Source organism: Pteronotus mesoamericanus, unplaced genomic scaffold, assembly GCF_021234165.1.
Source record: "Pteronotus mesoamericanus isolate MK-2021 breed Mesoamerican mustached bat unplaced genomic scaffold, CSHL_Meso_final contig_20, whole genome shotgun sequence".
NCBI classification, from domain to species: Eukaryota; Metazoa; Chordata; class Mammalia; order Chiroptera; family Mormoopidae; genus Pteronotus; species Pteronotus mesoamericanus.
In genome coordinates this window covers 9430226-9444095 of record NW_026555085.1, presented here as the reverse complement: position 1 = coordinate 9444095, position 13870 = coordinate 9430226, and the positions used below count along the sequence as shown (strand labels likewise).

The window sequence follows — 13870 nt, the reverse complement described above, 5'->3', positions numbered from 1 at the left end:
TAAGCTATCTCGCACTTCATTCTCAAAGGTTTGTGTGTGTGCATGTCCAGTCAGTGTGTATGACTTGTCTTTCCGCAGTGGGACACCTGCTTTATCTGAAATCATCAGAGGCAGATCCAGAAAGAAAAAACAGCAGTCTCCTACCATAGAAGTTCACACTGCAAAGTCAGAAAATCAAGACAGATCAATTTAAGAAGCAGAAGCAAAAAAGAAGAGTCTCACAAATAATGGGAAGACAAAGAAACACCCTCCAGTCAAAGGGAAAGGAGGAATCCCCACAAAGAGAACTAAATGAAACAGAGGCAAATAAACTATCAGATACTGAGTTCAAGACAATGGTTCTAAGGAAACTCAGTGAGCTCAGGGAGAATTACTAAAAAATACAGGGAAACTATGAGGAACTTACTGCAAACTATATCGACATAAAAAAAGGACATACAAACTATCAGTAAGAGGGAAGAGGAAATGAAGAATACAATTCTGAATGAAAGAACACAATAGAAGGAATCAAAAGCAGGCTAGATGAGTCAGAGGAATGAATCAGCGACCTGGATGACAAGGTAGAAAAAAGTTCCCAGAAAGAGCAAGAAAATGAAAAAAGATTCAAAAAGAATGAAGAGGCATTTAGGGAAAGGCAGGACAACCTGAAATGTAATCATATCCTTAAAATAGAGATACCAGAAAGAGAAGAAGAGGAGGAAGGGATAGAGAACCTGTTTGAAAAAGTCATGATGGAAAACTTCCCTAATTGGAGGAGAGAAAAAGTCACCCAAGTCCAGGAAGCACAGAGGGTCCCATTCCAGCAGAACCCAGTGAGGCCCACTCCAAGACACATCATTATTAAAATGGCAAATATCAAAGACAAAAGAGAATCCTAAAGGCAGCAAAGGAGAAAGAGGTAGTAACATACAAGGGAGCCCAAATGTGGCTAGCAGCTGACTTCTCAACAGAAACACTGCAAGCCAGAAGGGAATGGCAAGAAATATTCCAAGTATTGAAAAGCAAAGGTCTGCAACCAAGACTACTCTACTCAACAAGGCTCTCAATTAAAATGGAAGGTGAAAAAAGGAGCTTCTCAGACAAAAGAAGGCTAAAAGAATACACCTCCACCAAACCAGCATTGCAAGGTATGTTAAAGGGACTGCATTAAGAAAATGAAGAAAAAGAGTGAGAGAGAGAAGAATAGAGGTACAAAGGGAAAAAAATGAGTAAGTACCTATCAATAAAAACTTTAAACGAAATGGATTAAATGCTCCAATCAAAAGACATAGCGTTGCTAAATGGATAAGAAAACATGACCCACATATACGCTGCCTACAAGAAACCACCTCAGAACGAAGGACCTACACAAAATGAAAGTAAATGGATGGAAAAAATATTTCAAGCAAAGAGACAGGAAAAACAAAAAACAGAATGCTAGGGTAGCAATACTTATCTTAGACAAAGTAGATTTCCAAAAAAAAGGCCATAAGAAGAGACCCAGAAGGACACTTCATGATACTCAACGAAGAATCGATCAAGAAGACATAAACGTTGTAAACCCATATGCACCCAACATAGAAACACCCAAATATATACGGAAAATCTTGGAGGACTTCAAGAAAGATGTAGTCAGCAACACACTAATAGCAGGGGATCTTAACACCCCATCATCAACAATGGATAGATCTTCCAAACAAAACATCAGCAAGGATATTGTGGAACTGAATGATGCATTAGATCAAATGAACTTAACTGATTATATATATATATATTGATATACATATATAAATATACATATACATATACATAAATATATAAATATATATAAATATATATAGAGAGAGAGAGAGAAAGAGAAAGAGAGAACCTCTCACCCCAAAGTAAATTCTCATTCTTTTCAAATGTACATGGAATATTTACAAAAATAGACCACACGATATGACACAAAACAAGCCTCAACAAATTCAAGAAAAATTGAAATCATAACAATCATTTTTTCGGACCACAAGGGCTTGAAACTAGAAATCAACCCCAAGGGAAAACCTCAAAAACATTCCAACTAATGGAGGCTGAATAGTGTGCTATTAAACAGTGAGTGGGTCAATAATGAGATCAAAGAAGAAATAAAAAAGTTTCTGGAAACAAATGAAAATGAAAATGAACGCACAACCATCAAATATAACCTATGGGACACAGCGAAGGCAGTCCTGGGAGGGAAGTTCATAGCAATACAGGCCTACCTAAAAAAGGTAGAAACATTTCAAATAAACAACCTAACCCACATCTTCAAAAACAACAAAAAACAAAGCCCAGAGTGAGTAGAAGAAAGGAAATAAAATCAGAGCAGAATTGAATGACATAGAAACTAAAAGAACAATTCAAAGGATCAACAAAATCCAGAGCAGTTTCTTTGAAAAGATATGCAAAATCGACAAGCCTTTAAGCCGATTCATCAAGAAAAAAAAGGAGAGGACCCAAATAAATAATATCAGAAATGAAAAAGGAGAAATTACAACTGATACCACAGGAATACAAAGGATTGTAAGAAACTACTATGAACAACTGTATGCCAAGAAATTTGAAAACCTTGAAGAAATGGACAAATATCTAGAAAAATATAACGTTCCACCACTGACGAAAAAGAAGGAGAAAGCCTGAACAGACCAATAACAGCTGGTGAAATTGAAGCAGTAAGCGAAAAACTCCTGGCACACAAAAACCCTGGACGCAAGGGTTTCAGAGGAGAATTTTACAAAACATTTAAGGAAGAGCTAACCCCTGTCCTTCTCAGACTATTCCAAAAAATCCAAGAAAAAGGAAGCCTTCCTAACACTTTTTATGAGGCCAGCGTCATCCTAATCCCAAAACCAGATAAAGACACAACAAAGACAGAAAACTACAGGCCAATACCACTGATGAACATAGACACTTAAATCCTCAACAATATATTGGCAAACCACATCCAGCAATACATTACAAAGATTATCCATCGTAATCAAGTGGGATTCATCCCAGGAATGCAGGGATGGTTCGATATTTGCAAATCAATAAACATTATACATCACATAAACAAGAGGAAAGACAAAATCACATAATCATATAAATAGATGCAGAAAAAACATTTAATAACATACAGCATCCATTTATAATAGCACTTAGCAAAGTGGAGTAATGGAGGCATACCTCAACATAATAAAGGCCATATATGAGGAACTTACAGCCAACCTTATACTCAATGGGCATAAACTAAAAGCTTTCCCACTAAGATTGGGAAAAAGACAAGGTTGTCCGCTTTCACCACTTCTATTCAACATAGTATCGGAAGTCCTAGCCACAGCGATCAGACAAGAAAAAGAAATTAAAGTCATCCAAATAGGAAAGGAGGAATAAACTGTCATTGTTTGCAGATGACATGATAGTGTACATAGAAAACCCTATAGACTCTCCCAAAAAACTATTCGAACTAAAAAGTGAATTTTGCAGAACAGCAGGATAAAAAGTCAGTATTCAGAAATTGAAGGCATTTTTTTGCACCAACAATGAAATATCAGAATCAGAAACCAGGAAAAAAATCCCCTTTGTTATAGCAACAAGAAAAATAAAGTACCTAGAAATAAACTTAACCAAGGAGATAAAGGTCTGTATGCAGAAAGCTATATAACACTGAAGAAAGAAATTAAGGAAGACACAAATAAATGGAACCATATTCTGTGTTCATGGATTGGAAGAATTAACATCATCAAAATGTCCATACTACCCAAAGCTATTTATAGATTCAATGCAATCCCTATTAAAATACCAGCGACATATTTCACAGACATAGAACAAACACTTCAAAAATTTATATGGAAACCTAAGCAACCCCAAATATTCACAACAATTTTGAGAAAGAAAAACAAAGTAGGAGGGATCACAATACCTGCCCTCAAACTACGTTACAAGGCCAGTGTAATCAAAACAGTCTGGTACTGACATAAGAACAGACACATAGATTAATGGAACAGAATAGAGAACCCAGAAAAAAACCCATGTCTCTGTGGTCAATTAATATTCGACAAAGGGGGCAAAAGCATAACATAGAATAAAATAGCCTCTTCAACAAATGGTGTCAGGAGAGCTGGACAGCTACATGCAAAAAATTGAAATTCGACCACAGGCTGACACCATATACAAAAATAAACTCAAGATGGATAAAAGACTTCAATATAAGTTGCAACACCATGAAAGTCCTAGAGGAGAATATAGGCAGGAAACTCAGATATTCCACACAGTGGTATTTTCACCAATATGTCCCCTACAGAAAGGGCCATAAAGGAAAGAATAAACAAATGGGACCTCATCCAAATAAGGTTTCTGTTCAGCTAAAGAAAACATCAGGAAAATTAAAAGGGAGCCAACCGTATGGGAAAATATATTTGCTAATGATATCTTGGACAAGGGTTTGATGTCCAAAATATATAAAGAATTCACATGACTCCACTCCAGGAAGACAAACAATCCTATTAAAAAATGGGCAAAGGACCTGAACAGACACTTCTCCAAGGAGGACATACACAGGGCCCAAAGACATATGAAAGGATGCCCAGGATCACTAGCCATCAGAGAAATGCAAATTAAAACCTCAATAAATTATCACCTCACACAGGTCATAATGGCCATACAAACAAATCAACAAATAACAAGTGCTGGTGAAGTTATGGAGAAAAGGGAACCCTAGTCCACTGTTGGTGGGAATGCAGACTGATGCAGCCACTGTGGAAAACAGTTTGGAACTTCCTCAAAAAGCTAAAAATGGAACTGCCTTTTGACCCAGCAATTCCACTGCTGGAATTATGCCCTAAGAATCTCAAAAAACCAATTCAAAAGAACCTGTATACCCCAATGTTCATAGCAGCACGATTTACAATAGCCAAGTGCTGGAAGCAACCTAAGTGCCCATCAGTAAATGAGTGGATCAAAAAACTATGGTACATTTATTTACACAATGGAATATTATGTAGCAGAAACAAAGAAACAGCTACTACTCTTCACAGCAGCATGGATGGAACTGGAGAGCATTATGCTAAGTGAAATAAGCCAAGGAGTGAAAGACAAATACCATATGATCTCAACTATAAGTGGAACCTAATCAACAAAACAAACAAGCAAGAAAAATATAGGCAGCAACAGTGAATGAAAAAACAAACCGACTGTAACCAGAGGGGAGGAGAGACTGGGGTAACAGGGAAAAGAAGGAGAAGCATCAAATCAAGGAACATGTATAACGGACCCACGGACAAAGCCAGAGTGGGGAGGGATTGAGGGTGGGAAGTGGTGGTGGATGGGGCAGGGGAAGGTGGTGGTGGGAAAATCGAGACAAATATATTTGAACAATTTTTAAAAAGGTGCATTTTAAAATGATAATCTATACAAATAATTTACCCATTTTTCAATTCAGTTTTAGACCCAAAATTAGATTAAACAAAGTAACTTTAAGGCCTTTGGAAGATGTTCTAAGTAAGATGGGTTCTCTTGCCACCTGGATTGACTTGGCCCATCTTCCAGCTGGGCAGGTTCTGCCTCTCTGTCTCCACCCCTGAGCTTCCTGGTTTAAACTCTTATTTTCTCACTGATATATAATCACTGCTCCATTGCCTACTATATTCAGTGTTCATTTTATTTTTATAAACCTTTCATAAAAATTTTAAGGCTTAGTTGGTTTAAATTCAGAGCATTTTAAAGATCTTTATGTTTGCTCCCTCTTCTTAGAATGGCACCATGTTGAAAGGCCAGTGTACTCCTACACTGTCCATGACTCCAGGAAATGGAAGACTCCCTTTAGTCAATTTTTAGCATGTGACAAGTAGTCAATATTATTGGGAATATTAATCTCATTTGAAACACTTGTGTTTTGATCATTATAATTTAGCATGAGTCATGAAATCCTTAAGTCAAGTCTCAGATGTTCTGGTCAATATGTTAAAGAAGGAAAAGAAGAAAGCTCAGGATGCCCTCCAGTTATCTAGCATGGATAGAAATGAGTGCAGACACACACAGAGATCACCCTTCCCTCCTGGGAACACGGAAGGTCCAAGGCTATTGCCATCCTCGGCTTCCACACAGGTCCAGAATCCCACCATTTTGGGGCCCCGATCCAGGTTGCTCCAGAGAAAAACAGGTCAGTGATACTTATTTATAAGTATAGATTATACAGTCTTAACTAGAAAACATAGATTATCGTAAATTATATATCAAATAAAAAGTAAAAAATATAAAGTTATAATTATCATTTTTATTATTACTAATATTTCCTGAGTCCTTGTAGTTGTGGGAGCAGCTACAAAAGACCCTGTCCTCAAAAAATAATTCCAGTATTCCTCGTTCTCCATAATGGAATTTAGTATAGCATTTTTAGTTTTAAATGTGTAAGAATAAAGGCTCTATCCATTCAGTTTTAGAATGTTTTATTATAAGTATCAAATAAATTAAATATCAGTTTTCAAAATTGAAGGCTAAACTGAAAAAATGTCTGAATTGCCACAATGTTCAGAGGCAGAGATAGATGGATCCAGGGCAACAGTAGAAAAGTTAATTTCTGAGAAAGGAACAGACTTTCCTCTGATGTAGGAGGGAATGAATAAGGACAAATGTTGCACCGCTGATGTGATGATGCAGTGCTTATTTCTGAATTTGAATAAGCTATGGGCAGCTAAATAACTTAAAAATATTATCCCAGCCTGCTCTAAAGGGCAATAAACAAGCAAAACTTTGTCAGATAATCTTAGGGATGCACCCACTCAAAGGCTCCTTCCCCATTTGTAGCTTTAGGCGAGTGGGTCAGTATCACTACAGGCCTAGGCCAGAGGCCCAGGCAGGTTTGTGTACTTTTCTTTCTCTAGTACACTAGCCGAGCACGATGTACAGTAATGTGACTGATGCCTTTCTCTTGAAGACATGGAAGAATCTGAACTGTGGAATATACTAGGACAAAGAGGTTAAAAAGCTTCCCTCTTTGGCAACATGGATTGAAATTTAATGTATAAACATTGATTAGGATGGGTGGCCTGACATGAATGGTTTTCTAAAAGATTTAGCTTCGGAATAAAGAATGGTACTCATTAAAAAGACATGTTTTAAATATTAAAGATGAGATTTAGAAGCTTGGATATATAGTTTGTGATATTATATCCCTTTAACTCTTAAAATTTTCAAGTATGCAAGACTATAAGTCAATGTCTGTGTACTTTACGTGCTCCCCACCTGAAGTCTAGTTTTCTAACATTACCATATATTTGACCCCCCTTTATCTTTTAATTTCAAATCTTGCTTTGAATATTTCTTAGGAACAACATAAGATAAATTCAAAATCATAGGAAACAAAACATGCTGTTTTTACCATTTATCATGGTGGCTGTAGACAGGAAAAAGCAATTATTCCTTTCTGTGATTGTGTTCTGTATGGCATTCCTATAGTCTGTTATGGGTAACATCTGGTTGGAAATGTAAGAGCCCCTCTGGACTGGTGAATCTGTTTATTCATCAGTTTATTCATTCAACATCTGTTTATTGAGTACACACTTTCTTCTAGGTACTGTACTACTGCTACTACTACTACTAATTATTTTATTATTATTATTATTATTATTATAGCTAAAGCTTAAATAGCCCTTATATAAGGTACTATTCAATGTTCTCTACCTGAATTTACTAATCTAATCCTTACCCCATAAGTTCTTGTTTTATCCCATATTACAAATGAGGACATTCATGGACAAACACAATCTTTGACCTTAGAACACATACAGACTGACAGAGAGTAGAGCCCTGAATGGTTCATTACAAAGTACATCTCTGTATTATGGAGGGAGCACATGCCAGGGAACCCTACCTCAAGTTAAGACCAGAAAGATCTAAAAAGGTGCATGGGGTGGGAGTGTGGCTGGAATGAATATTGCAAGCAGAACAATCACTTATATAGCTTTCTGGGCCTTTGTGGTAGAAGGATGCATTTTAGGAAGCAAAAAGCCAGGATGGTTGCAGTTTGGGGAATGGGAGGCTGGAGAAAATGATTGGCGGAGGACACAAATTTTGCATATCTAGTTAGAGGCCATTATAGTATAGTAGTCCAGGTCAAAAGATGGAGATGATGAGAGAGAGGTGGGGTATCAGAAGCTTTTAGGAGGTAAAACGAACAGAGCTTGGTGACTCAAGGCTGTGGGGGGCGGGGGGAGATAAGAGTGAGGATTGGCCCCAGGCCTTTGGGTGACTGGTAAGGCTCTTCATGGCTGTAAAGAACAGTGCCTACACAATTGGCATTGTTGGCTCTGGAGAACATAGCATTGGCATCTCTGCCAAAATGAAAGGTCAAAATGAGTACCCACATTAGAACCCCAGGCTCATGATAGAACACACTCAGTTTACTGGCCTTTTCCAAAGACGCACACCATGTGCCCATGCAGAAATGGCCTCGGACATCACTGCCCATCCCCTTTCTGTGTGCCAGACCTTCTCTATTTCTATTTTCTCCTGCCCACATCATCTCTCTTCTCATAATTCTTTTTCCCCACAGCATCTCATAATCTCTCTCCTAACTCATAATTATAGTCAACTTATAGTAACTCTTTCCCTCCCTTGACACTGTTATTGAAAAAGACTATAGTTTTGTTTGGAGAATGAATTAAATTTACTTGAATAGAAAATCACTGAAAAAAAATAGTGGAAATTGTTTATAAAGTCCAAGTACAAATGAGGTAAAAGAGTTTTGGAGGAAAGCCTTACAGTTGAAAGGATTTTTTAGTTGTTTCAACTGTCATTGGATATAGTTCCAGCAAAAACTTTAAATAGGTACAGGTTCACAAATGGATTGATAATGATCTAAGCATTTGGAGGATGGATTGATGGGGGATTGATTTTATTTTTTGGCAGATAGGATGAAAATTGCTGTGGATGAATCAATGCTGCAAGCAACAGGTAATGGGATAGCTTGTTACAATGTTTAAGATCCTAGGATCTGATTAGGCTTTTATTATTGCATTATTTTATATACAAGAAGCTTGTGTACTCTAAACCAAATACAAAAAATTAAGAAACAAGTTGTTTTAACTGTATTTCTGCCTAATGTAGGTGTTGTCCATTTTTATTAACCATCCCTGGGGCTAACTTTAATGCAGAAAGCAAGTAAATTTGACTGTCTTCTACTCTGAGACTTGTGAAACTGCCTCCGCTTTTAGATGACCCCTCTCCTTTCATTTAGCCCCATTTTATGCTGAAAATGACTCCTTTCACATTTCTCGTGTTGAAAGACATGAAACCAAATTCATGGTTCACTAGAGAATCCCGCAGAGTCGTGCAAGCAGCCTGCCAAGGCAGGGGAAGGTTAAAGGCTTTGGGGTTTTTGGTTGTTGTTTTGGAGGTTAAATGTCTGTTTTGGTTTTATTTAAATAATAGGAGAAATTGTTCAGCTCCACAGTTTGAAAAGAGTCATGTCGTTCTCTTTAAAATAGCAGAAGTTTTATAGTTTGGGGTTTTGGGGGGGATGGTATTTTTTATTTTGTTGTTGTTGTTACTGTTGTTGTTTTGTTTGTTTAGATTATTTTTTCTGTTCCAGTTCTCTGACTGTAAGTTCCAAATAGACACCTGGAGCCAGTCAGCGTTCCAAAAAGCCCCCGATGACCCACCATGTCCATTAGCTACGGGAGACGCTAACAGAACCCACTCATCCCAGGGGGTGTCACTGGCATTTTAAAAGGTGAACTGAGAGACAGAGCCACAACTTTAGGCTCTTTTCTCTCACTCTGTGAGGATTTCTTAAATCTCCATGATGTTTATGGAAAGCCAAAGGGTACATGTTGTAGGGGGTACTGAGGTGAACTGAGAAATGGCCTTTAACTCTGAACGCTTACGTTTAAGTAAAGGAGGCTAGATTTGTACCCAAAGAACAGAAAATAAAATAACAAGTGCTATAAGCAGGAACTAGAAGAAATGCTATGAGAATTGAAAGAAGAAGAGAAGAGTTTTAGTAAGTAGATTGGGAAAAGCGTTACAGAGCAAGTGACAGGGAAGTTAGGTCTCACAAGGTTGTAGAATTGGTTATTCAAAGATGGAGTAAAGAACATTGTAAACATTCCAGGTTTAAAGAATATTATGAACAAAGGCCTAGAATAAGACAAGGAAAAATATGTAGAGTTGGTATGGGTATTTGTTTAGCTGGGGCCTTGGAGAAATACAGGAAGCCAGAAGAAATAAGGCTACAAAAATGAGTGGACATTGTCAGGGTGGTTGCTTCAGGGAATGGGAGTTGAGGGATAGATGGGAACTTCCCCTTTTAACTTTCTATGCTTTCATATTGTTTTAATTTTTTACATTTCTTTACTGAATAAGCCGGGACACATTATGAAAGCCCTTGAATACCAGGCCAGGGAATTTTCTTCATTTGGTTGCAAGGAAACCGCCAAAGCAGAAAGGCCATGGTGAGAGCTGTGCTCTGTGGAGGTATTTGTGGAAGAAATCTTTAGGTTATATTGGAGATGAGTAAATGGCCCAGGAAATATCATAGTAATACAAGGTGGGAATGATGGAAACAGAAGAGGCAGGAAGCATGAAAAGCTATTCTGGAGGGAACCCAGAGCAGTTCTCCATGGCCAAAGGGCAACTCAGTTTCTTCTCCATGTTCCTGGCTATCTGATTGCTCCTGGCACTGAGGGTGCAGCTGAGGCACAGGCAGGAGAACAGGAGCAGCCGCTTCTCTGGGATGTTGCCTCAAATCTGGACTTGACTCCTTAAGTTTGCTTTATTCTAGCTCAAAGGATTGCTCTCTAGACCAAAGTTACTGTTATAAAGTCATATAATATACCCAATCCTCCACTAAGCTGAAAAGAAAAGCTCGAAGAGTATTTGATGGAGGCAAAATTCACCCATAGAACAACCAGGAAAAAAGAAGAGAGATTAGACTTTCTAACATCCTTTCCAGCTTGCTTTGTGTTAGGCCTCATCTCTCATGATCTATCTTACCCTCTTTTTTGGAACTGACTGCACTTTCATCTTTGCATTTTCCTATAAATGCAGTTAAAGAGATAGTCAGTAAATGGATCATTGCCTTCTCCGTAGCACTATGGCCAGTCCCACTTCTGAAGAGCACCATACTGACCAGTTAGCTAGCCAAGGTTTGCTCCAAGTGTTACCTCTTTACATCCCTCATATTTGAAGTGTCTGTAGAGTAGATGAAACAAATAAATGACAAGAGAGAGAGAATGAGAGAACAGACTTCTGCTTTTAAGGCCAAAATCAAGGCTCACACCCATTTCTAAATGTTTGTTTTATCTGATAATCTTAATGATTCCAATAAGGTCTTTAAACCTAAAAAGTGGGGTGGGTAGGGTGGGGGAAAGTGGTGGTGGGAAAATGGAGACAACTGCACTTGAACAACAATAAAAAAATTATATTAAAAAAAACAAAAATAAATAAAAAGTGAGCAAATAAATGAAGTTAATGTGTTTTCTAAAGGAAAGTGACATGGCCTTAGGTGGGACTCAACTTCTGACATTAAGATTCAGCAGACACCCATGATCACCCCTGTAGCTTACCTATCTTACATAGAAGTCACCATCAATGAGCACCTCAGAAGTTTTTAATGTAGTGAAGGAGATTAGCAAATTGATAAAGCCGTCTTTCAGTGCAATGAATTCAGTACAGTTCAAGAAAAGGGCCTGGATAGTTCAAAGTTCCTGAAAAACTATAGTCCAGTAAGCTATCAATTCTGTACTTTTGGAGAAAACAGTATGGTCAGGAAGGGGAACGTAGATTCCAAATGTGGGGAGGATTCAAAGAATTAGAGGTATCAAAGAGGCAGAAAGTAGCTTGGTGAAATGGATACCTATTCCCTGTGGACATTACAATTGTGTATAAAAATTGCTGGATTAGATAGATAAAGGGAAACCATGAACCTGGAACCCAAGTGCTCAGTGAAATGACTTAGAGAAAAAAGGATCTGCTGATGACGGTGAAGAAGAAATGGAAGAGGAAGACTTACCCAGATAAGATGAGCCTGAAAAGGGAAAAGGTTTGCATGTATGTGTTTGCTTGTGTGTTTATTTTCATCAGCATGAATAAGTATTGTTCTAGAATCACAGAAGAAAACAGATAAGATACAGGCCCACATCCCCATTCCTCCACCCTGTTGTGGGAAGAATCATATACTGTGATAATGCCATTTTCCTACCTTGTCCTGAAATCTGAGGTAAAAGCTGTATTTTTATATAGTTATATCTATAAAGTAAATTGGATATTGTCTGCTCAAGCAAATTAATTCTTCAAATAGGAGTGATACCCTCAAACCTCTTTTCAAAAATTGCTAGGAGAAGGCACTCAGGTCTGGTAAAGTACCCAAACCAAACAGTTATGGAAGACCAACTGCCCAAAGCAACCTACTTGTAGACAATAGAACAGAAAAGTTAATGACAGTCCTGGGAATGGGATCTTATCTTTTGGCTCTAGGATAGAGGATCATAAATACAAACATTGTGTCAGAGCACAAGTACCTTTCATTTTAGCAAACATTGCATTCAAAAATTAATTCTTCAGTTGATTATTTTGAGCTCAGGTTTTATCTTCACAAGTAAAAATAGGTTGGGTTCCCTAGGGAGCACAGTCTGAGCTACATGTGTATGAGGAAGGGCCCTTGGGACCAATACCTGTAGAAGTGAGAGCAGGAGTTGGCTGGCAGAGGGGAAGTTGAGCTGTGCTGCAGTTCCAACAAGAACTTTAGGGCCTCTGGAGCTAGGAGGGCCTTTCAGAACCCTCCCCCGTTGAGGCAAGGGGACAGGTCTTTCTACCCTCATGATCTTCAGTCATTGGATATGGGCCTATATCAGGCAGAAGGCATAGCTTTAAATGAGCCATTTTATTTTTCAGGTGAGAAAACCTTGAAATAGGGTTGGCAACTGAAGACTGCCTGTTAATGGTGCTCCCAACAACTGGAGGAATAAGTTTTTCTTTATCCTTTTTTTTCCCTTAATTTTATTTCTCTCACCCTCCCCATGCACCTCTGGTAATCACCAGTCTGTCCTCTGTATCTGTTAGCTTGTTTTTTGTTTTTTATAATCCTCATATCAGAGATATCATATGGTATTTGTCTTTCTCTGACTTAGCATAATACCCTTAAGGTTTATCCATGCTGTTACAAATGGCAAGATTTTATTCTTTTTATGACTGAGTAATATTCCATTGTGTCTGTGTATATCACAATTTCTTTACCCATTCATCCATCAATAGGTACTTAGGTTATTTCCATATTTTGGCTATTGTAAATAATGCTGCAATGAATATGTGGGTGCACATATCTATCTGAGTTAGTGTATTTGTTTTCTTTGGATAAATACCTAGAAGTGGAATTGCTAAATCATATGGCACTTCTATTTTCAATTTTTCGAGGAGCCTCCACACTGTTTTCTACATTGGCTGTAGCATTTACATTTCTATCAGCAGTGCACACAAGTTCTTTTTTCTTTACATCCTCATCAGCACTTGTTATTTCTTGTCTATTTTAATAACAACCATTCTGACAGATGTGAGGTGATATCTCACTATGGTTTTAATTTTCATTTCTCTGACAATTAGTGATGCTGAGCATCTTTTCATACATTTATTGTCCATCTGTATGTTTTCTTTGGGAAATGTCCATTCAGATCTTCTGCCCATTTTTAAATTAGATTGTTTGGGTTTTTTTTTATTGAGTTATATAATTTATGTATTTTGGATATTAGTTCCTCAGATACATGATTTGAAAATATTTTCTTCCATTTGGGAGGTTGCCTTTTCATTTCATTTATGGTTTTCTTTGCTGTGCAGAAGCTTTTTAGTATGATGTAGTCCCACTTGTTTATTTTTACTTTTGTTGTTTTTGCTTTTGGTG

General features: G+C 37.7%; 1 protein-coding gene across 1 annotated transcript in view; it reads left to right on the top strand.

The window, feature by feature from the left end:
* Window positions 1-13870, top strand: part of KIF6 (kinesin family member 6) — a 408870-nt gene that overhangs the window by 220134 nt on the left and 174866 nt on the right. The window contains exon 13 of the mRNA XM_054570213.1: window positions 5924-6139. Coding sequence (XP_054426188.1) covers window positions 5924-6139 — 216 coding nt within the window. The remainder of the gene's footprint in view (window positions 1-5923; window positions 6140-13870) is intronic.